The 24,189-nt window shown below is 46.5% G+C and overlaps 4 protein-coding genes across 5 annotated transcripts; 2 read left to right on the top strand and 2 right to left on the bottom strand.

Annotated features, from left to right (window-relative positions):
* The first annotated feature begins 66 nt into the window (after positions 1–66).
* On the top strand, positions 67–2,484 carry LOC139633667 (RNA/RNP complex-1-interacting phosphatase-like). The gene is made up of 2 exons (XM_071499478.1): positions 67–203; positions 844–2,484. The coding sequence occupies exon 2, from the start codon at positions 908–910 to the stop codon at positions 1,850–1,852; it is 945 nt and encodes a 314-aa protein (XP_071355579.1). The 5' UTR covers positions 67–203; positions 844–907; the 3' UTR covers positions 1,853–2,484.
* Positions 2,485–2,497: 13 nt separating this feature from the next.
* LOC139633668 (zinc finger protein 496-like) lies at positions 2,498–5,088 on the bottom strand. 2 transcript variants are annotated; one of them, XM_071499480.1, is made up of 2 exons: positions 4,814–5,088; positions 2,498–3,897 (listed from the first exon to the last, which is right to left on the bottom strand). In XM_071499480.1, exons 1-2 carry the CDS (start codon positions 5,004–5,006, stop codon positions 3,161–3,163), a joined length of 930 nt encoding a protein of 309 aa, XP_071355581.1. In that variant the 5' UTR covers positions 5,007–5,088; the 3' UTR covers positions 2,498–3,160. The 2 variants fall into 2 exon arrangements, with proteins under 2 accessions (XP_071355581.1, XP_071355582.1); XM_071499481.1 differs by having other exon boundaries at positions 4,752–4,954.
* Positions 5,089–5,735: 647 nt separating this feature from the next.
* Positions 5,736–14,756, bottom strand: dnai2b (dynein, axonemal, intermediate chain 2b). The gene is made up of 12 exons (XM_071499468.1): positions 14,443–14,756; positions 12,955–13,116; positions 11,573–11,694; positions 11,339–11,481; positions 11,143–11,256; positions 10,926–11,065; positions 10,647–10,769; positions 8,838–9,061; positions 8,618–8,753; positions 8,376–8,522; positions 7,309–7,533; positions 5,736–5,963 (listed from the first exon to the last, which is right to left on the bottom strand). The coding sequence occupies exons 1-12, from the start codon at positions 14,623–14,625 to the stop codon at positions 5,898–5,900; spliced, it is 1,785 nt and encodes a 594-aa protein (XP_071355569.1). The 5' UTR covers positions 14,626–14,756; the 3' UTR covers positions 5,736–5,897.
* Positions 14,637–24,100, top strand: LOC139634282 (zinc finger protein 721-like). The gene is made up of 5 exons (XM_071500642.1): positions 14,637–14,762; positions 15,570–15,997; positions 16,903–18,400; positions 19,766–20,229; positions 21,415–24,100. Exons 2-5 carry the CDS (start codon positions 15,712–15,714, stop codon positions 23,601–23,603), a joined length of 4,437 nt encoding a protein of 1,478 aa, XP_071356743.1. The 5' UTR covers positions 14,637–14,762; positions 15,570–15,711; the 3' UTR covers positions 23,604–24,100.
* The last annotated feature ends 89 nt before the right edge of the window (positions 24,101–24,189 follow it).

Raw genomic sequence — 24,189 nt, forward strand, 5'->3', positions numbered from 1 at the left:
GACGTGTAAAACGTGCAGGTGTTACGTCATCTCCTGCGTCAGCGGGAACGTGGCTCTGACTGCCATCTGCACGTGGATAACTCAGTTGTAGACATAATTTTGTAAAGTCATCGCGGTTTTTTTGCTTTTACGTCATCAGTTTACGTCATATTTTTGGAGTTTTTATTCTTCGGTTCGTTTGTCGTGAGAGCGCAGCTTCACCGGTAGGAACTCAAACCCAGACTCCATTTAAAAATAGATCTATTTAATGTTAAATTACTAATCTAAAGAGGTGCATAGCTGTAAAACAGAAGTGGACATCTTTTAGTCATTTATTAACGACGTCTAGTAAATTCAGATAATGACACGGATCCATCCATGAGCAGTTTAAAGAAGTAAATGTGTATTTTAAAGCCGTTTACGCTGCTGTTTGCTTCCAATTCGACAGTTAAGGGGAAAGTTAAGGGAAACTTAACATTATAACTAAAAGCCTTAAAACTGTTTTAAACTCATTTTCAAATTTGTAAAAAACTATATATATATATATATATATATATATATATAGTTTTTTTTTTTTTCACTGCTTTTTTTCACATCTAGACCACATAGGACCAGACCAAGACTAGCCTGTCTATCCCAGACAGACCATAGACTCTTTAAAACACAGTTCAGATCTGTGAAATTCTGTTTGTGAAAATGCAAAAAAGGAAAAGAAACTTCATGGGTTTTTCACACCAAGACCACATCAGGCCAGGTCCATATCAAAAGCCGGCTGATCCTTAAATGATTAGGATTCTGAAAGAAGTTTGGTGAGACAGATGTATTCAACAGGGACACTGAATGTTTCTGTCCGTGATGTTTCAGGTCAGTGTTGAAATGACGTCAGGAGTAAACACTAAAAAACACCTGAGACCTTGGAGCAGCTGAGATGCCTTATTATAAGAAGAAGAAGAAGAACTGTGTACCGGATCGATGGTTGGACTACCGTCCTGTAGGACAGAGGATACCGGGGACTCGATTCATCGCCTTCAAAGTGCCTTTGAAACCGTCTCTGAACTGCTGGGTCCCAGCATCAGAATCCTTCGATCTGTGGGACCTGCTGGACTCTCTAGAGAATCAGAACCAGGAGCTGGGTCTGATTATTGATCTCACCTTCACCACGAGGTACTATAGTTTGATGGATGTCCCAGAGTCCTGGTCTTACATTAAGATCCTCACTGAGGGTCGCCAGGTTCCTTCTGAGGTTGCCATCCTGAGCTTCAAACGGGCTGTGAGACACTTCCTGAAGGAGAACCAGGACAATGACAAGCTGATCGGGGTCCACTGCACCCACGGCCTGAACCGCACCGGTTACCTGGTCTGCAGGTATCTCATAGACGTGGAAGGGATGGATCCTCCTTCAGCAGTGGAGCTCTTTAACTCCTGCAGAGGTCATCGTATCGAGAGGGAGAACTACCTCGAAGACCTGCTGCAAGGCACCAAGAGAAGCAACAGCGGCATCAACGAGCCGGAGGAGGAGGCGGCCAAAGGGTTCGCTGTGGAGAGACCACCACAGACCGTGTCCACTGGAGAGGAGAGACGTCCGTCTAGTGATGAACCGGCAGAGGAGACTCAACCAGCTGATGAGACACAACCGCCTGGTCACCGCCACCGTCATCGTAGAGGTCAGCACAGATGTAGAGCAGACCACAGACCCCTGCAGGCTGGCCTCCTCCCCACACCTCCTTTACTCCCCGGCCCACCCCCTCTCCTATGTTCGGAGACCCACCAGTCATCCTGCAGCCCCGCCCCCTCCTTCAGCAAAGATGAACAAACTTTAGAGACACAAACTGAGTCTGTGCACAGGTCGGAGGAAACTGCTGCTAACAGCTGATCGGCTGTGCTCTGAAACCATACTGACCGTGTTGGTCATGGTTTCTACTCAGACCACGTCTACACTGATGTAGATGATGATGAGACTGATCTTTACCTTTGATGTAGTCCAGGTGATTTTAACAAACACCTGGACTACATCAAAGGTAAAGATTAGTCTCATTGTGGACCTCTACCACCTGCAGATCAGCTGATCATCAGCTGACACATTCAGGGTCACACCTGCGACTTACGACACAACTGAACGACACTTAACACGTTCTCCTGGTCTCTGCTGCCTCAGGACAAGTCAGTCAGTATCTCTGCTCTGTGTTTAATTTGATTTAGTCAAAGAGGAAATTTAGTTCATGAGGTCAATTTAGTAGCTGTTCTGGAGCTTTCGACTATCAAACGCTTTAAGGTTGTTTTTAAAGTTTGTTCTTACAAGGTTTTAACGTGTTGAACGTTTTCTGTCTCAGGACAGTTTGAACATGAACAAACACTGGGCTTGAGTCAAACAATGAAACCTGAACTCAAACTTTATTGTATGTGACGTTACATGATGTTACCATACAAACAGTAACTAAACAATCATCACTTTAACTCCCCATCCTGGGGGTAAGGACTCCACCCACCCACCCACGAAGAGATCAAGTCACATCTCTGCTTCGTGAAAGTTTCATGAGTTTTATTTTATTTTGTTAGGGAGCAGAATCAGGAGGAAGCACTTGAGATTTTCAAACCAAAGTTTTACTAAATTTTACAACTTTTCACCAGAATATTATCAAAACACTTGAAAACAAGAAGCAGGAACATTTCAACAAAGTCACGAGAGTGAAGCTGAACATTTACCGGACGAGTCATAATAATAATTATGATTCAGAAAGTATCTTGAAAGGAGACTATCTCTGGTAAAACTTTCTCTTTCTCCAGATGTAACAATTTTACAAATTTATTCTCAAAAAGTTGAAGAAAGTCCTTATTTTGAAAAGAAAGTCAAAAATTTACAAGAAAATTATTTTTGACAATAAAGTTTTTTGAAATATTATAAAAATATTTTTAATTTCAAAATATCAACTTTTTTTCTTAAACTGTTTCTTTTCTCCTCAAATGACAAACTGACTTTTTCCTTGTACGATGATGAAGACGATGATGAAGATGACAGTGACTCATCATCGTCTCTTTGCTTTTTTCTTGTGAAAAATAAAAATGAAAATCTATTAAGAAATAAACCTCAAGTAAAAATCTACCTGTCAGCCTCTTCCTCAGTGATGTCACCATGATGTCACCATGATGTCACAGTGTGAGGTCAGAAATACAAACCAAATGTTCATGACTTCTTCTTCCTCCTCTTCTTCTTGGGTCCCTCCAGACCCTCAGGGTCCTGGTTTTCCCTCCGGGGGCAGCACCTGTGTTTCCTCTTCTTCCACACCTGAAGAAAACTCCTCCCACAGTCATCACACCTGTTCGGGTTCTGGTCCTCGCACTGGTGAAACTGTCTTTCTCTGCTCTGGCTCTTGGTCTGGTTCTCTGGGTCCCTCCTCCTCTTGGTGGTCCAATGAGTCTGGATGTGAAGCCTCAGGCTGTCACTGGTCTCAGATCGTTCACCACACAAACCACAGACCTGCTCCGCCTCCTGCAGGTGAGCTTTGACGTGTCTGAACAAGAACCTGCGAGCTCTGAAAGTCCGGCCGCAGACCCTGCAGCTGAGGAGTCCTCCTGGTCCTGGTCTACGGCTCGTCTTTGGTTTCAGTCTGTTTGAAGCAGGTCTGGGGTCAGCAGAGTCTTTGCTGTAGTCGTCACTGTCTTCAGTCTCAGAAGACAGCACCAGCTGGACGTCCTGATCTGGATCCACTGATCCCGGTTCTACCCGAGCAGTCCCAGCAACTGACAAGTCCACGTCCTCCCCTGGTCTCACTACACACCTGGGATTGTAGGTGAACTTGATGATTTCAGCCTCATCCAGGTCTTGAAGCTGCTCTGAGGGCTGTGGGTCCCCCTGGTCCTGGTCCTGGTGCTCAGGGTGAACCTCTTCTTTACTCCCCATCAGCTGCTGAGTGAAGGCGTCTGCAGGGAGACAAATATTAAAGATCAACTTTAAAGACACTAGACCCAGACCTGGATTGGACTGGACTAAATGGATCTTACTCAAAAACACAAACTCTTGTTGTTTTCTGATGATGAAGACCAAGAGATAAGGTAAAAAGGTCCACAACCAGTGAGAAAGACGCTACTGAGTTAAGACCATTTTGTCAGCTGCTGTTTCCAAACTGAAGAATAAAGTTTTCATACAGGTAGGAAACAGGAAGATAAGGTCACATGACTGAAGGAGGATCATGTCTTAAAACAGTGGATTTAAACCTCGAGTTCGGTCTCGAGGCAAAAATCTGACTCATCTCACTGAAGTCAAACAGCAGCAGAGGATCAGCGTCACATGATCGTCATCGATCGACTGCTGGTTATGTTATAAAAAGGGAAAACGTCCCATTCAGTCCTCCACTGATCGATAACTGATCGATAACTGATCGATAACTGATCCAACGTGTGACGGTCCTGCTGCTGCTGAGGTCACAATACAGAAATATGACAACGTACAATTACATTATAACATTATTTTAAAGGTAAAATCTAAACTTTACAGGAAAAAAATGTTTGGAGAAATAATCTGAATTTTTTAAAGAGTAAAATGAAGAATCTTGAAATATTACAACACATGAAAACTGCACAGGAAGACATTTAATGTGAAAAACGTGATGATGTTACTCGGACAGCTCCACATTAGCCTGTGACCTATAACACCGAGAGGACCACAGGACCGTTACACCTGAACTCTTGGAACCGGATCACCTGGACCAGAGCCCGATGCACCTTGACGACTGTCACCTGAGATGATTCAGCGGCTCCAAAGGTTAAAAACACACCTGCTGTAAACACGTCGGTGCCGACCAACATTATCCGGACGGACTCTCAGGTGTGCCCTCACCTGCGGACGGGACCTCCATGAGCGGTTTGTGGAGCGCGCAGAGCAGCGCGTGTTGGCGGGAGATCACCTCCTGACTCAGAGCCGCTTCTTCTTCGTATTTAATGATCGTTTTTTCAAAAGCCGCCAAAATCTCCTCGACCGCCGCGTTCAGCCGCTGACTGACGAAGACCCGGAGCCTCTGGACCCGGGACATGTTGACACCGAGAGCCGGGACAGGGCCGGGACAGAAGCTGCTGGGCTCACAGACTGCTGCTAACAGCTAACTATGCTAACACAGTGTTTGTTCCGGTACCAGCAGCAACAGGAGGACTTCCGCTGTCCTTCAGAATAAAAGTAGCAACTACAGCAATGTGACCTGAAAACTTTTCAAATTATTTCAGTCTGTAAATAATTACACAATGTGTGATCACAGAGAGGAAAAAAACGAATTAAAGGAAACACTGATAAGATACAAAACGGTAGAATATTAAATTAAATGTAATTATTCTATATTATATTAATATTGTATAATGATAGTAGATAGATCGCTATATAATTTTTTAATATTATATTTTTATGTATTTATATATTTTTGTTGGAGGCTGCAGACTGACGTGTCATTTATTAAACCTGTTCACTCTAAATTATTGACTCTCTCTCATTTCAACAGACTTTTGTATAATTTCATGTCATAATTTATTTATTTTGTGTAAAATCTCAGGTTCGGTCAGATCCAGGTTTTACATATCGACTACCTGTGAAAACTGATGGTGTTTTTGTTTGTTTGTTGACACATAATCTCAGAGAAAACAAATCATGTTTTAAAAAGCACTTTTCTTTGGTTTTCTAATTATAACTTTACATTTTGTGGTTCTTTCAATTCTTTATGTTTCTTTCTCAGCCTCTTTTATCTTCCTCAGTAAATCTCTTCTTTTAAAAAGTTTTGTAGAAATATTAAAACTAAGTTTCCTTTTTAATTCTTTTTATTGAACAAAATTCACAGAATTTCACCCTGAGCTGGAATCAAACTGAAAACACTCACAGTTCATTACAACAGTCACATTCAACAATAAAAGATCAATATTATGACAGAAACATGTTTCATTCACTGTGACGTTCCTGAAGTTTCTGCTTCGTTTTTCACTTCTTTTTCTTCACAGACGCCTTTCTCCTGAAAAACAAAATCATATTCAGACATTTATTAATTTAAATTATTACATAAGTGCTTCTTCATTTCCACAGTGTGGAAACAGCTTTAAAACAACATTCAGATGTTCGTGTAATAAGAGAAATGGTTCAACAAATATTTTTCTGTGTGGTTTACTTTTAACTGATGAAATTTCCCTTGGAGAAGTGAAAACTCATGGAAAAAGAGGTGGAGTACATGATTGACATGGTATACCAGAGCCAGCATCATCCAACTGGGCTTTGCCATGTTTATTGGTCCCTAAATATGATACTTCTGACAGATTTTGAGGAGATTTCAGGAAAGTCAATGCTGTCTCTAAGCCAGACTGTTACCCAATGCTACGTATTGAAGATTATGTGGATGAGGTAGGCAGTGCAAGGTTTGTTACGAAGCTGGATCTTTTGAAGGGGCACTGGCAAGTATCGCCAACACAAAGAGCAAAAGAAATCTGTACTTTCAACACCTGGAGGACTTTTTTCTTAAAATGCCATGTCATTTGGGTTGTAGAATGCTCCAGCCACGTTCCAGTGTCTCATGAACAAGGTTTTGCAGGGACTTTCAGGATGTACTGCGTATCTGGATGATGTCGTCTTCAGTGACTCTTGGGACCGACATGTTCAGCATCTCAAGGCTCTGTTTGATCACCTGGTTGAGGCCAATCCCACAATTAACTTGTCAAAGTGTGAATTCGCTAAGGCCACAGTGATATATCTGAGAAAAGTTGTAGGCCAGGGGAAAATACGACCCATGAGGGCTGAAGTTGAGGTTACTGATAGGTACCCAGGGCCAGCAACAAAGAATGAGTTGGGGAGGTTTTTACCGGGTATTAACGGGGGTTTTGCCCAGAATTTTTCTTCTTTGGTGGCCCCACTGACAAACCTTTTGAGTAAAAAGGCTGCATTTGTGTGATCTCCCTAATGTCAAGCTGCTTTTGTTGCTGTAAAAAATCTGCTGTGTAGCTCTCCTGTGCTTTCAGCTCCAAACTTTGAGAAGCCCTTTAAAATTCAGGTGGATGCCAGTGGCATTGGTGCAGGAGCTGTACTGTTGCACCTGTGAGAAAGGGCATAAAGCTAGGCTTCTTCAGCCTCCTGTCTCTCTCTCTCTCCCTGGACAGCTGAGCCCCTGACTGCTTTCCTGTTGGTTGTTTTTGGTTTTCAACACTCACTTCACACACACATGGCTTTCACTGCATCCCACACCTCCACCACACACTGACAACTGACGTCTGGTTCAGTTTTGTTGTTGACTTAAAGTCTCTGATTTGTGTTTGCGGATCATTTGACAGAGAAACAGAAACAAAAAAAGGAGGTGAGGAATAGAGACACACCCAGTTTGACTCGTCCTCCCTCTCCCTCCTCCTCCTCAGCTCTGCCTCCACCACACTGTAGAAGTCGTTCTCAGCTCTGACGAGCAGCTGATCAGGAGTCTCCTCTCCCTCCTCTCGACCTCCCTCCTCCTCCCTGCTCTGCTCCGATCGACTCCTCTCCTTTAGACGAATCTCTCTCTGCCGAGCCTCCAGGATCTTCTCTCGCTTCGTCTCACGCTCAAACATCTGGAAACAAACAGATAAAGTGACAATAGAGATCTGAACTCGCTCCATCTTTATTCTGATTATTTAGTCTTCTCCTGGTCCAGGTTTTCCCTCCACTAACACTGAAGTTTAACACAACAGTGATACTGTTTACTGGCTTTGATATTAATATGTATCACGTTGTTAGCGAGGTTAGCGAGGTTAGCTCACCCCGCGTCTGTTTCTCTCATGATCACAGTGTTTGTAATTTAAAATGTTCAAATAAACTAAAAGAAGAAAGAAACTGTTTTTCAGTTTAACTGGTGTTTGAAGAACGGCTGTGTGGTGTGCTGTTTACCGTCTTCTACAGTAGAAGAAGAGAAGCTTTTCTACTCTATTCTAGCGGTGGTTTGTGGACCTAATGACTGTTTTTTTTTTTGTTTGTTTTTTTGATTCATCGTTTTGGCTGTAAAATTTTCCACAGACCAAAGTAACATCATCAAATATCTTGTTTTGTCCAAAACCCAACAATATTCAGTTTAATGTCATGTGTCGGACAAAAGCATCAAATTCTCACATTTGGGAGGCTGGAAAAGTAAAAAAATAATAAAATGATTATTTAATTAATAATAAATATATTAACAAAAGTAATCACATATCAATATAATAGTTGTCAATTCTGTGTTGATCAACTAATTGATGAATAACAGGTTTACCCTTAAATGTTAATGTGTCCTACAGAGCTCCACTTTTACTCACTGTATACATAAATAATACCTGTCTCCAGTCATGTTCATTTCTATGCAGATGATACTGTTGAAACTGTTGCTAACCTACAGTGTACTCATTCAACATGTATCTGCACGTGTTTCAGAGTTTCTTACAGCAGCCAGCAGACTCTTCTCATTCTTCTGTAGGGTCGACAGTCCGGGGCAAATTTCCAGCAGCGTGGCCCCACCCTCCTGAGAGCCACACGCCACCAAACGTCCATTATCCTGAACACAAAGGCTGTACAGAGCCTCGTCACACACCTGACGACGACCACAGACAACAAAAAGACAGACAAGATCAACAACATTAACAGCAGACAACAACATGTTGTTTTTTATGGGGGAGATCAGAGCACCTTGAGACTGAGCGTGGGGTCATTCTGTTTGAACAGGATATCCCACACATCCAACACGCCATCCATCTTTACGGTTAAGAAGACGGAGGGTCTGACCGGACTCCAGGAGGCATCCATCAGGTATGACATCTGATATCTGAAGGAACAAACACAGGATCTGGTCTCAGTTTGAGCCTAATTGAGCAGGATGTTTGGATAGAGTAGAGGGTCTGATTCCTACTTGGTCCACATGATGGATGACTCCTTGATGTCCTCGGACCAGATTCGGGCAGTCCAGTCCCCAACGGTGAGGAAGTTTTTGGGGAAGAAGGGATTCCTGTGCAGGGCGTAGACAGGTCCATGGTGACCCTCGTATGTACAAACAATCTTCTCAGCCGGAGTCTTTGCCTTCCTGTTACAGGAGACGACTACGCCCTGCTCCGTCCCCACCATGAACTTAGTGGGCTGCAGAGACATCAAGGACAGAGACACACTAAGAGTCAGGGAGTGGTCAAATCTATTGAACTTACCCCTGAGCTGCTGTCAATTGGACTCAGCCAATCACTGTTGAGCACTGCTTGAACTGAAAGATTGATGAAAACTCAGTGACTTGTGTTAGTGGATATCCAGAACTGTAACATAACAAACTGACCTCAGATCAGACAGAAAGATATTCATTTGGAGAAATATCAGCAGATGCAGCTTCCAGTTTTGTTTGAGCCTCTGAAATGTAGTGATCTACTGCCACCAACATTAGCATTGTAGCTAAGGTGGACCGTTTTAATGCAGCACTACCAGGAGTTTGTTAGTGGTAAATACTGCACCACCATGCACCTGGAAGGAGCTTGGAGTACACCTGCTGCTTCTTCACATCGAAAGGAACCAGTTGAAATGGTTTGGGTGTCTGATTAGGATGCCTCCTTGGCTCCTCTTTTTGAAGGTTATCCAGACTCATCCAACTAGGAGAAGACCCTGGGTAGACCAAGAACTCGCTTGAGGGATCACATATTCCATCTGGCCTGGGAACACCTCAGGATCCCTCAGCAGAAGGTGGAAAGCTTTAATGGAGAAAGGGATGCCTGGACAACCCTGCATAGTCTGCTGCCACAACAACCGACACAGATAAGTGGAAGGAATGAAATACTGCACCAACAAACCTAGAATGTGCAGCACAAAACCTTGTTTTTCTATTGTAATGTGAATTTATCCTGGCAGAGCGGTTTGAATGTCCCTGTGACCCTGAGAACTGGATTGTTGGAGGTAATAGTTCCTGGAAGGGTCAACCAAGACAAATTAGTCCCTGGTGAGAGGCCACATAAATGGCAGTTCGAAATATCTCTATGAATCAGAATCTTTAGGTTGAAGTTAGCTCATCCAGATTAGGGATACCGGGGCCTCATTCTGATGACTGGGCCCGGTCAGGTTCTCCTTGAGGAAGCAACATGAAACTACTTCCTGAGAGGTCAGGTCCACATTGGGCAGCAGGCAAAGGGGAAGGTCTGGTCTGGACCCTGGCTGCAGAAACTTGATCTAGAGATGTGGAAGCACCTATAAGTCTGAGGTCATGGTAACATTGGATTGTTCCCCTCATGTTGGCAGTGAGTCACTGCCCCAAGAAACTGTTTTGATCCAGAGGGAGCTGAGCATGAAAATGAAGCTGGATTTAACAGTCAATCTAAATTCCAACCCTCAAATATGACCTTTGGTCAATGGCTGAAAGGAGCTGAAGTGAGTTTCCCTAGCAGGGACCTCAGCGTAGAACCATGGCACCTTCATGTTGAAAGAAGCCAGCTGAGGTGGTATGGGTATCTGATCAGAATCGTCATGGACACCTTCCTTTGGACATATTCTAGGCACATCCAACTGGGACAAGACCCTACAGCAAGATGCCCTGAAGGGGAAGGATTAGATATCCAATCTGGCCTGGGAGAACTTCAGGGTCTCCCAGGAGGAGCTGGAGGATGTGGTAGGTCAAAAGAATATATGGGCACCCTTAAAACCTGGTGTTTCTTGAGCTCCCTGCTGGGCAGAATAACAAACATAAACTCACCATGGTGGCCTCAAACTCCAGAGATGTGGCCCCTAAGGCTCGATCCAGGTTTCCCTCCCTGCCCGGGTCCAGAACCAGACGCTCTGTGGGCTCGCTCAACTTGCGAACATCCCACCACAGAACCTGGTGGACAGAGAGAGGAGATTTTTAATGTTTAAAACGATGTATAAATAAGAGTTGTGTTAAAGGTTTATTCCACTGATTTTAATGAAGGTGAATTCCCTGGTCTGGTTAGTCCGCCTCAGCCTGATGTAATAAATCAAATGATCATCAGTTTACCTGTCCATCTGTGGAGGCAGAGAATGCGTCAGTCCCGGTCTTGGACTGCAGCCAGATGATCTTGTAGACTGGATCTCTGTGACTCTGCTCCACAGAGGAAAACTCCACCGGCTGGCTGCCTCTCCTGGTGTCCCAGTATGCTAAAACAATTACACTCACATTTAGAAACCTTGTCACAGACAGAAAATCCTGTCAGTTGGTCTGGACCTGAACCCACCAATCTGCCCATTGTAGCTGCCTCCCACCAGTGTGTGTGAGTCTTTGGGATTATAGGCCAGACAGACAAGTGGAGATGCTGGCTTCAGAGTCATCTCTGGTCTGTTGGGGTTCTCTGAAACATAAAACATCCATCTGTGAACAGACTGGACTCTGTGGTTGCTTAAATCCAGCTGCTGTCTGACTGCCTGACCCACCAATGTCCCAGATGTAGGAGTCTAGGCTCATGTCTTTGGAGGTTTTCTGGAACTCAAGGCAGGAGTAGGCAGCCGCCAGCTTCCTGCTACTGTCGGGATGCCACGACAGACCAGTGACAGTACGCTTCACCTCGTTAGGATCTCTGCAGACACACAGGGGAGGAAGTACGACTAACAATCAATCCCAGCGATCAATCAGTCAAAACCTGTCGATCAGTTTGTTGTCAGCTGCACCTGAAGACGTTGATGGTCTTGGCAGATGGCGACTCCTGACTTTCCTCCACCTCCTCCTCATCCTCAAGGTACTCCTGGTAGATGTCCACGGTGTTGTTCTGTCTGATGCAGTGCTCCATGACCTGGACCACAGACAGTGCAGCTAGGGGTGTGGCCACAGACTTCTCTGATCAGAGGTTCACTAAAACTCATAACAAATTTTATTCTACTGATGAGAACAAACCAAACTGGATTTCATCAGGAGTGAACCACCTCAACCACCTTCAATCAGGTTAAAGGAACAAATATGGACTGAGGCAAAGTGGGTCGATGTGGACCGATGTGGACTGATGTGGGTCGATGTGGACCGATGTGGACTGATGTGGACTGATGTGGACCGATGTGGACCGATGTGGACTGATGTGGACCGATGTGGACCGATGTGGACCGATGTGGACTGATGTGGACTGATGTGGACCGATGTGGACCAATGTGGACTGATGTGGACTGATGTGGACCGATGTGGACTGATATGGACCGATGTGGACTGATGTGGACCGATGTGGACTGATGTGGACCGATATGGACTGATGTGGGTCGATGTGGACTGATATGGACCGATGTGGGTCGATGTGGACCGATGTGGACTGATGTGAGTCGATGTGGACTGATGTGGACCGATGTGGACCGATGTGGGTCGATGTGGGTCGATGTGGACCGATGTGGACCGATATGGACCGATGTGGGTCGATGTGGACCGATGTGGGTCGATGTGGACCGATGTGGACCGATGTGGGTCGACGTGGACGGATGTGAACTGATGTGGACCGATGTGGACCGATGTGGGTCGATGTGGACCGATGTGGACTGATGTGGACCGATGTGGACCGATGTGGGTCGATGTGGACCGATGTGGACCGATGTGGGTCGACGTGGACTGATGTGGGTCGACGTGGACTGATGTGGGTCGACGTGGACGGATGTGAACTGATGTGGACCGATGTGGACCGATGTGGACTGATGTGGACTGATGTGGACCGATGTGAACCGATGTGGGTCGATGTGGATCGATATGGACTGATGTGGGTCGATGTGGACCGATGTGGACCGATGTGGACCGATGTGAACAGATGTGGGTCGATGTGGACCGATATGGACCGATGTGAACCGATGTGGACTGATGTGGACCGATATGGACTGATGTGGACCGATGTGGACTGATGTGGGTCGATGTGGGTCGATGTGAACCGATGTGGACTGATGTGGACCGATGTGGACTGATGTGGACCGATATGGACAGATGTGGACCGATGTGGACTGATGTGGGTCGATGTGGGTCGATGTGGACCGATGTGGACCGATGTGAACCGATGTGGACTGATGTGGACTGATGTGGATCTTACGCTGCCCAGCTGCAGGTTGCTGTTGATGTAGCTCTCGTCTTTCTCCACCTTCTTCCTGAAGCGGATGGTTTGTTCCATCTCCTGGGGGTTGACGTCCTTGGGCCACCCCCCCTCCTCGTGGTTTATCCCACAGCTGTCCGACTCGAAGCGCTCCGTGTTCACCTGGACACGCAAACGTGAATCGTACGACTTCAGGTCGTCGCTTTATACGAACCTGGCTTTTGATCGAGCTGGTTTTCAGGTGGTTTTACAAAATGTTGCAAAATAACTTTTAAGAAAAACTAAATGAGATGAAAAATTTCTTATGTGACTTCGAAAATAACAAACTGTTCAGAGACAACAGAAGAAGAATCAGAGTTTGTGTTACTTCAGTTCATTTCCCTCCAGAAATGCTGAGAAAAGATCATGAATTCTTACTGGAAAATGAAACGGCTCATGTGTCTTCTGTCTGATCTCAGTCTGGTCTTTAAAGGACCACATGTGGTAAATCACTGGTTTACCTGTACAGTATGGTACACCTCCGACACCTCATCTGTCTTCAAGAAGCTCAGTCAGAAAAGTCTGAACTGTGTGTTTGTCGCTGAACTCAGAGTTAAAGGTGTTTGTAATAATTACAGTAGGTGTCAGAATATTAGGAACACCTCTGAATCTACAGGTGGGCTGGACTGTACAGGTGAGTGTAAAGTCATGTACAGTTTGTAACTAAAGGATTTCAGTTAATATTGATTTAAAGAGCCCTGAGGTTCAGTGTTTATCAGTTAGTTTTGGTAATTTGATTGATTTAAGTTGATTGGACAACATGTATACAAACACGTCAGGAGCCAATCAGCTGCTCTGACTGGTCTGCTGGTCGTGATCACAGCTGATGTCAGTTAACATGTTTGTGTGCTTTGTATTTGTGCCTGGTTGTAGATATAGTCTGAGTGTTTTAACATGTGACACCTGAAGGAAACATGTTCACAGACAGTCGGAGGTGAACTGAAACAGACCAGTTTTCATTGTAAGTGACACTGACACATATATTTATAAATATTAAGTTCATACTCCACCACAACCAGAAGCTCTGTGTCCAGATGACCTGTCCTGTTGTTATATTAGAGTTCATTATAGGTTGAACAGTTAATCTCAATGTGGCCAAGCTTGCTAAAGTAAAATGTGTGACACCAGGCCATGGTGCTGCAGAGATGCTCAGGTCTATGAATCATGTTCCCCAGATTTAAGGGAACAAAAATCACATCATCTTCACTCTTATATTTTTTTAGTAAAAAAAAAATTGAAAACCATCACGCTCATTCCAATATCTGTCTTACCTGTAAACTCAGGTGAAGCTGTTCAGTGGAAACTACACAATGACGCCACACAGATTTAAATCATGTCGTGTTATGTGAATTAAATACATGAGGCCATATTAAAATGTGATTTAACACTAATGCAGCTGTAGATTATGTTAAACACGCAGTTTATGACGTAAGAGCAGGTAGATCCCACCTGGTGCTCGGACATGTCCCGGCAGGCCTGCACAGCCTGGTCTCTGGGGGTCTTCTGGATGAACCGCAGACCCAGACCCGGGTCCGGGAGGACGTCCACCAGCAGCTCGGCAGGCCGGTCAGAGAACAGTCCCTGGCGGCCAAACTCACCGCGGAGCTTCGTGTAGACGTGGACGATCTCCATCCCAGCGGTGTCACCTGCGAACCGGAGAGCTGCCGCTACCGTCGGCCTCAAACTTCCCCGTGATCCGCAGCAGTGGCGCGGAGAGTTTAGCGTCTCCTAGCAACTGAAGCGGGAGAGTTTAGCGTATCCTAGCAACAGTGAGTAACTTTATTGAACAAGCACATGAACAGTGACAGAATACAGTCTGCGCTGTTTCCGTTTTTAGCGTCACAAGTTGTTTTCAAAAGATGACAACTTATTGCTAAGATTAGCTAGCTTGCTAATTTTAGCATGTTCACAAATAACTGATAATTTCTTCATTTTTGTTGACAGTTTTATTCATTTTGATTTAAATGTCAGTTGAAGACAAGTAAACATTTCTTTTTTTAAATCTTAGACTTAACACAGACGTTTCTGTAATAAAAAATAACCCATAGAAGTCTTTGTCTCAAAGGTCAAAGGTCGATGTGATTTTCTAACGTTCGGGATAAATCTGAGATCAGAAAACAGAAATTTGTATCAGAAATATATATGTTTTAAAATGTATATATATACAGAGGACGGCATTAGTTTTTCTCAAAGGCTTTTTCGATGAAAACAGATTCTGTTTCTTGTAATTTCAATGTACAGAGTAAATACAACACATGGACCAGTCTAACTAATGATACCAGGGAGACACTTGATCGTGAACTAAAATATTATGTACACATGCCAGATTTTATTCATTTATTTTACTTTATTATAAGAAGAGCAACATGACAACAAAGAAGGAAGAAATGTACAAGAACAAAAAAAGATCCAAATATACAAATGTAAAATAATTAAATACATATGATTACATATACGGTTACACAGTAAAACAATACTAATTTAGATAAATACAATTGCACACACTGCAGCACTGTCTGACACTTATATTGAAAAAATGTGCTCAGTCTAAACGTGTCTGTCTCCGTCTCCTCCAGTCCAGCAGAGGGCGCTGTTCGCTCCCGTCGCTTCGCTCTCCTCTGAGCGAACTGTCGTCGACGCGGAACTCGGTGTGTGTGTTTACCTCCCCGCTTTCTCTCTTTGTTCGCTGAAGCTCAAACTGCGCAGAAAAGCAGGACAATGTGCGCCGTGCGGCTGCTGCGGGTGTCGGTCCATGAGCGGATCAGCGCCGCCGCTGAAGACTTTCTGCTGCAGGTGGAGAAAGGAGAAGAACCGGCTGAAGTCCCGGCGCTGAGGCCGCTGCTCACCGAGCGGCTAACGGCGGCGGCGGAGGAGATCGTCGGTCTGTTGGAGGAAACCGTGGCGGAGTACGAAGACAGAGTGGAGCGGTCAGAGCGGGAGATCTGCCGCCAGAGGAGGCTGCTCGATGCCGTGCTGAAGCCCGAGGTCAAGCTGCACAGAGCAGGTCAGTCCCCCTCACTGGACCCGGAGGACCCGGACCCAGGACACACACACACCGACACACACTTCCGTCCAGCTTCAAAATAAAAGCCCTGACAGCCAGAGTGAAGTACTGACAGATCACTGAGTGTTTGAATCTTTCTCTCTGGTTCCTCTTGTTTCCTGTCACTGTACCTGTACTGAGCTCCTGTGTCTGGGTCCCGTGACATTTACCAAACCAACCAGTTCGTCTTCGTCCTTAAAGTCTCCGCTTTGATGTTCTGACATCAGGTCTTCGTCGGGTCCACCTGACCCAGACAGGTACAGGGACCAGGTTGAGTCCTGCCATGAACATCGGGTGATTGGCTCAGGGAAGGTAATTAAATGAACATTATTGTGCTGATTAAAGGAAACAAAACAGACAAGTCACACTGAGACCTGCATGGTCCGAGTTTTAAAGCCTAAGACTTCAGATTCACTTCATCACTGACAACATCACTGTCAGTCAACCCCCACCGATGATGTGCAGTTGTGGGCGGGGCCTTTCAGGTTCAAGGGTAATGACACTGCAGCATTTTTCTTGTTGAAAAAAAAAATCAATAGTTCAGTTCATTTGTAATTATCACTATGTTTAAGGTTGTAATTAGTACAGTTTCACAAACACATCCAGAGAAGAAGAATATCAGGGTCGGAGCCAATCAGAGACAGAGAAGCGGCACAGCTTTGCTGAATGTAGGTGGAGAAAAAAAAATACCCCTACACACACACTCAGACCTGCACACTAGTGTGACCAATGAAAATGCTTGGTCGACTTTGAAAGATTTTGAGAGAACAAAATGGCGGGTTGGAGCCCTGTTAGTGTGAGGAAACACGTGACATCAGTGAAGCTGTCAGGTGCGTCAGTGTTGATCAGGTGTTCTGTCTCCTCAGACCTGCTGCAGCCAGGGAACCAAAACCAGGCAAACCTCCGGCCTCAAGACCCTGCAGATCCTGCAGTGTCTGAACACGGTGACAGCAATGTTTCCTGCCTCCCGATGCCTTGCTCCCCCTCCCCCACATACACCCTGCCTGTCTCACCCAGCAGCTCGGCCGTTCTCAGTGACGATGACCCAGACAGCGACTGGGACGGACATAATCAGACTCTCAGATCGCCGAGGAAAAAGAAAAGAGGCCGGCCGCCACTCACCATCAGAAACAAACGGAAACGGTCAACTCCAGCTCAGAGTTTCAGCTGCCATGTTTGTGGACGAGCTCTACAGGGGAAAGGCTTCCTGCTCAAACATGTCCTGCAGGTCTGCGCTAAAGACCCAGACTGCCGCTGCGGCTTCTGCGGTGAACATTTAGACTCAGCCGACGAGCTGACGGCTCACCTACAAACACACCAGGAGAAGAGTAAAACCTGCTCCTTCTGCGGGAAGATGTTCCAGTCCATCCTGGCGCAGGAGCTGCATGTCCGGCTGCACACCGGAGAGAAACCGTACAGCTGCGACATCTGCGGCAAGAAGTTCAGCCAGAAGGGAAACCTGACGTCACACACGCGCATCCACGCAGCACAGAAACCCTTCCAGTGTCAGCAGTGCAGCCGGGCCTTCTGTCACGTGACATCTTTAGATCGACACATGCAGGAGCACAGCGGCGAGGCGGCGTACACCTGCAGCGTCTGTGGCCAGGAGTTCAGGAAACAACACAGCCTGCGACGACACATGACGACTCTTCATAAGGACACCGCCCACAAACCAAAGAGATACTGCAGCTCGGTGGCGTCTTACGTCTGCAAAGTGTGCGGGGACACCTTCCACAGGAAGACCTTCTTAGCTAAACATGTGGAGACTCACTTGCAGGACCCGGACTGCTGCTGCGGACTCTGCGGACATCAGTACGAGTCCGCCACCAGCCTTGCTGCTCACCTGCACTCCCACCGCGAGGTCAGCAACACCTGCGACATCTGTGGGAAGTGCTTCCCGGCTCACGCAGCTCTGCAGATGCACATGAGGATCCACACGGGAGAGAAACCGTACATCTGCCGCTTCTGCGGGAAGGCCTTTAACCAGAGCGGCAACCTGAAGACGCACCTGAAGATTCACACTGGCGAGCGGGCGTTCTCCTGCAGTCTCTGTGGGAAGGGCTTCACCCAGAAACAGACTCTGGACACTCACGTCCGCTTCCACAACAAGGAGAGACGCTTCCTGTGTCAGGTCTGCGGGAAAGGCTTCATGCAGGATGTGGACCTGAAGAGACACCTGCTGATCCACACTGGAGAGAGACCATACAGCTGCAGGGTCTGTGGGAAGAGCTTCCAGGCTAAAAGATCTCTCAACGGACACCTAAAAGTCCACACAGCAGCGGGGGGTGAGACTGGACCACAACCAGATCAGGACTCAGAGCAGCAGAGGGCGGACAGTTTCTACTCAGGATTCCTCCAGCTTTAGAGGACCAGTGTTCAAACTGCTTTGGTCAGATCTTCTGGTCCTGGTCCCAGTTAGTCCTGGAGGTCAACTGTTACTGGTGCAGACTGTAATGTGCCCATAGCATCAAGTATCAAAAATTTGTCCTGAGGTCCTGCGGTCCTCAGTCCTCCCACTACATAGTGGATTTTCTTCAGCTGCACGTGTCCCCGACAGGACAGAGACAGATCATCGTCAGAGGGACAGACAAAGTCACTGATCTTGGACTGGGACTAATTACAGTCACCAGCTCTTTGTAGTGTTTGAAATGTTTGAGTCCGACCCTCAGGTGAGTGAGGACAGGCTCAACATCAGCAGGTGAGTCCCTGCACCTGGTACAAGTTGTGGTCTTGTGGTCTGGGAGTATTTTTGCTGACGTGGACTCTGGACTTGTCCATGTCGGGCACTGATAGTGGTCCTCCTTCCGACATGTTCTTGATAGAGATCTTAAAGAACAGCGACCCTGATCCCTGATTAAAGATACCAACCAAAGCCACATTTGTCTGGGAGGTCTGGACAGTTCAGAATGAAACAACCATGATTTTAAAGTCAGGAGTTGGTTTGTGTTTCTCAAAGTAAGATGTCAAACTGGTTTTGATTAAAACATGAACATGTTGTTTATTTTGTCAGAGGCCAGAGACCGGGTCTGTAAAGATACAGGACGATGAAACGTCTCAGTCTGGATCCTGAAGGTGAATCATTGAAAACTGAGTCAAACTCAATAAAGATTTTCTGCTTCTGCCTTTTATTTAGAGGATGATGAGAATCATCATCGTCATCATCTCTCTATTTATTTCCTCTCAGTTTCTGACTGATCAGTTTCCTCAGCTGCTGTTGTCATGGAGGAGAAACAAGTTGGATATTAAACCTGTTACCGTGGTTACTGAGTTTCACAATATTTTTATTATTTTTCTTTTATCAATCAGATTCAGTTTGTTTTCACGTTTTCTGTTTAATAGTGAAATAATGTTTTGTGTCTAAGTCCTGATCAGACCAGACTCTGGATACTTCTGTTTTAATTTCACTTTAATTTGAGTCACATGTTGTTTTTTACAATTACAGCTGTGCAGGAGGTACTCGGTAGAAGTACTAATACTACACAGTGAAAACTACAAATAAAGCTACAAAAATATAAAATGAAATAAAACTACAAAGGTTTATCAATTATCAGAAGCTCTTTGATGTTAAAGAAAATGTTTATAAGGAAATATAAACATGAGCATAAGGACGATGTCGGATGTTGTATGATTGTGACGTTAAATATCCTGAGAACTTTATTTTGTCACAGGCAGTGAAGCAGAGAAGTTAGTGTATCCGGTAACATTTTAATTTGAAGAGTGTGTGACCAGCGGCACCGGAACCAGGACCATCAGGGTAGTTGAGTATCCTCCGGGCCTGCAGGGGTCAGGCTGCGGCCTTGTCTTCTCTCGGAGTGAACCCGACGACCCGGAACAGACCCGGGTTGTTTTCCTTCCTGCTGGCCGGTGGACGGAGCTCTGCATCGGGATGTCTCTCACGGAGACCCCGCCGCGCTGCGGGCTCCGGGCCCTGACGGAGTCGGTGTCGGAGCAGCTGAGGCGGCTCGGGGAGGAGGTCTTGGGGCTGTTGGAGAAGCGCAGCGGCAGGTGCGGACCGTCGGGAGGCCGCCTGCTCCGCCTGCTGCGGCGGCTCCTCACCGAGCGGCTGGCGGCGGCTGCGGAGCGGATCGCGGGTCTGTTGGAGCGGGAGGTGGAGGACCACCGGCGGCAGCTGGAGCGACAGAACCGGCTGCTGGAGGCGGTGCTGAGTCCGGTGGTCCGACTGAACCGGACAGGTGAGTTAATACCTGCCCCCCCGTCCTACTGACTGGCGCCATGTTGGAGCCACATCACCGCTCGACTGTTGCTAGGTAACCAGACGTCAGCCAATCAGAGGTCGCCTCTGTGGGACCGCGAGGCCAGGACCTGAGGAGGGTCCTAGGAAAACCTGAAGTTAAAAGATTGTTTTTATCTTTACTTTAAATTTGAGTAAAGTTTTGCTGTTGAATTAAGAAGCGGGTCCAGCTCTGAGCATCCTGTGGTACAAGGCACTGGTTTCACTGGAGCTTTAATAACTGAGTCACACTGGACTCAAGTGTGAAACCAGTCTGAGAGTCACAGCAGCCCCTGAACCAGAGTCTGTGGTTCATTCTGCCTTATGTCACAGCTGGAACCCACTGAGGTATTTTATTATGAAAAAGTCATAATAAAAGTCGTCCTCTCTCAGGTGGGGGCCAGAGTCAGGTGGAGCTCTGTATCACGCTGAGGGTTCAATGAAGACCCAGAGACCTGGACTGATGTTGTAAATGTTGTTGAGAAAAAGTTCGATTAAATGTCACAGTGTTCATGATGTGACTGTTCAGTGAACCTGATGGTGACCATAGCTGTGGTGATCTGACGGGTTGAGTGAGGTCCTGGTCTACAGTCAGGACACTTGTGCGTAGGAATACAGTAGTTCCACAGTAAAGAGCTGTGTGATGGCAGATAAAGTGGTGAACATATTCAAAATAAAGCAAACACTTCTACTGATATTAGTTTTCTTAAAGTGGTTACAACATTTTTTGCAGCTGTAATCTGTCAGGTAACACACTGACTACAGCTAAGGTCTTGACACCACCTCACGTTAGATAATCACAACCGTCACTGTAATAATGTAATGTCTCAAAATATAACAAATGTTTGTTGTCCAATCAGATTTTTAGAAAATCAGATTTAAAGCAGCGTCTCATCAACCTGTTTGGCTTGAATCTGTCCAGCTTTAGACAGCAGCAGAACGTTTGTGTTCATATATGAACGAGGCTGAATCAGGACTATGAACCACAGGCTTCTGGGTTTGATGGTTTGGGAACCAGTTGAGAACTTTTGTTGGAGGTTGTTCCCGCTCTCTCTCATCATTTCCTGTCTGCTGATAAAGTCTCAGATGTAGGAGGTTGAGGTCGTGTGTGAAGCTGATTCCTCTTCCTTTTTTCTTTTCCTTTCAGACTCTGTCTCCTCGTCTACTCTCAGGACAACCAGCACTGATCAAATCCAGACTCCGCTATCAGAGGTCCAGCCCATCCACCTCCCCACAGCCCCGCCCAGCTCCGCCTCCTCAGACATCTCTGCAGCTGAAAGCAACGACAGTGGCAACAATTGGGAGGGCAGCAACAACTCCAGTGATAAAGACACTAAAAGGACGGGGACTGATGGAGGACGGCGCTGCAGAAGCAGGAGACAGCAGACAGTGCCATCAGACAGGTCAGCGTCTCACCGCTGCCTTGTCTGTAGAAAAACTTTCCGCCACAAAGGTAATCTGCTGAAACATGTGGGAACTCATGCAGACAACCTCGAGCATGTCTGTGGAGTATGTGGGGAATGTTTCGAGTCCTCAGACGGTTTGTTGGACCATCTCAGATCTCACAGAGAAACCGTCAGCGGCGGTGGGACGTGTCAGATCTGCGGCAAAATGTTTCAGAACATGGAGACACACATGAGGAGTCACACAGGAGTCAAACCGTTCAGCTGCGACATCTGCAGCAAGAGCTTCCCCCGACCCGGAGCGCTGAGAAGGCACAAGAAGATCCACAGCAGGAGGACCCACAACATCTGCCCGGTCTGTGGGCTGACCTTCACCCAAAACCTCATGCTCCAGGAGCACCTGAAGACCCACGAAGAGCACGATGGTGACCAGAGTGAAGACAACGAGGACGAGGACAATCAGATGGAGATGGTGGAACCAAAGTTGGACAAAAGACAAACCTCAGAACTGGAGTCGTCTCAGTTGGCCTCGCTCTGCTGCAGAGTCTGTGGTGATTCCTTCCATAGTCGTGGGTTCTTGAGGAAACACGCTGAGACGCACTGCAGGGAGTCTCAGGGCGTCTGTGGCGTCTGTGGACAGCAGGTAGACTTACCTGACGGTCTGCTGATTCACGTGCAGTCTCACAGAGAGACCAGTGGGACATGTGGCATCTGCGGGAAGAGTTTCCAGAACATGGAGATGCACATGCGAAGCCACACGGGGATCAAACCGTACCGCTGTGGCATCTGCAACAAACGTTTCCCTCGACCTGGAGCGCTGAGGCGCCACAAGAAGATCCACAGTGGGGAGCGACCGTACACCTGCCAGCGCTGTGGGAAGACCTTCATCGAGAGCAGCGCCTTAAAGACTCACAGCAGGAGTCATTCATGGGAGATCCACAATGATCAGGACCCAGAGCTTCCGCTGGACTCACAGAACCTGAAGTCTGAAACCGAGGAAAGTCCAACTGTCCAAGAGAACGCCAAGACTTTGACTCAGAGCTCTCACTGCTGCAAAGTCTGCAGTGAATCTTTTCAGAATAAAGGCGGTTTGAGGAAACATGCAAAGAGTCACTCAACAGAGTCCATCTGTGGCGTCTGTGGTGAAAGTTTCCCACCATCAGAGACCCTGACAGACCACCTGCAGACTCACAGAGACGCCGGTAAAATCTGTCACATCTGCGGTAAAACTTACCAGAACATTGAGACTCACATGCGGAGTCACACTGGTGTCAAACCGTACCACTGCAGTGTCTGCAGTAAATCCTTCCCAAGGCCCGGTGCACTACGGCGCCACAAGAGGATCCACAGTGGAGAAAGACCATACATCTGCGAGTTCTGCGGGAAGACGTTTATCGATAACGGCGCCCTGACGACGCACATCAGGAACCACACTGGGGACAAACCAGCGCATCGCGTCTCCTGCGATACCTGCGGGAAGAGCCTGGCATCGGTCCATGTCTTGGAGGTCCACAAAAGGATCCACACAGGCGAGAAGCCATTTCAGTGCCGTGTCTGTGGGAAAGCCTTCAGGCAGGTGGGAGGGCTGAACGCCCACATGCTGACCCACACCGGGGAGAAGCCATTCAGCTGCAGCCTCTGCAACAAGAGCTTCAGCACCAAAGGATACCTGGAGACCCACATCCGGTTCCACAAGAAGGAACGAGCGTTCAGCTGCCATCTGTGCTGGAAGGCCTTCGTCACCAAGAACGACCTGAAGAAACACCTGCTGACCCACACAGGAGAGAAACCCTACAGCTGCAGGGTCTGCGGGAAGAGCTACCAGGAGAAACGCTCCAGAGACGTCCACATGAAGGTCCACCTGGACATCCAGATCAGCAAGGAGTCGGTCAGGAGGGAGGACGGTCTGCAGCCAGAGTTCATGCAGCTGTAGATTTCACACAGACCAGTGTTTATACTGGTTTCACAAACTGGTGAACTGACAGACCAGCAGCTGGGTTTGTCAATGGTTGAACAGAAACTGCTGCGATGGTCCTTCAGTCGTCAGCAGAGAAAACAAGATACAGAGTCATAACCCAAAATCAGATAAACTTATCTTAACCTTCAATCAATATTTGATCGTCTTCAAGAAATTTCTATTTATTATAATTTTTTTTTTAAATTTCAGATCATTTAAAAACCCTATTTTTCACCGTTTTCCAGTACTGACATCTTTTGCAGCGGTGACATTACTGATGATGTTCAGGACAGTGCTTCACATGCTCCAAAAAAAAAGTTTCTCTCTTTTTTAAAAAAGTTTGTTTGGCCTTGAAGCAAACCAACGAGTGATGAAGTCAGTGATGTTGATTTCACTTCAATACGTCATAAAGATGGTTTGAAGTCACAGTGCAACAAGAATAAATAAACTCATGTTAAAGGTTCAGAGTCAAACACTGAGTGAGTTCCTGTGGTCCTTGAAATGCTCCAGGGTTTTTTAAAATTAGTTCCTGTGGATCTTGAATTATTCCAGAGATCCTTGA

Source organism: Trachinotus anak, unplaced genomic scaffold (genome assembly GCF_046630095.1).
Source record: "Trachinotus anak isolate AG129_WGS33_773 ecotype Australia unplaced genomic scaffold, CSIRO_AGI_Tana_v1 ptg000016l, whole genome shotgun sequence".
Lineage (NCBI taxonomy): Eukaryota > Metazoa > Chordata > Actinopteri > Carangiformes > Carangidae > Trachinotus > Trachinotus anak.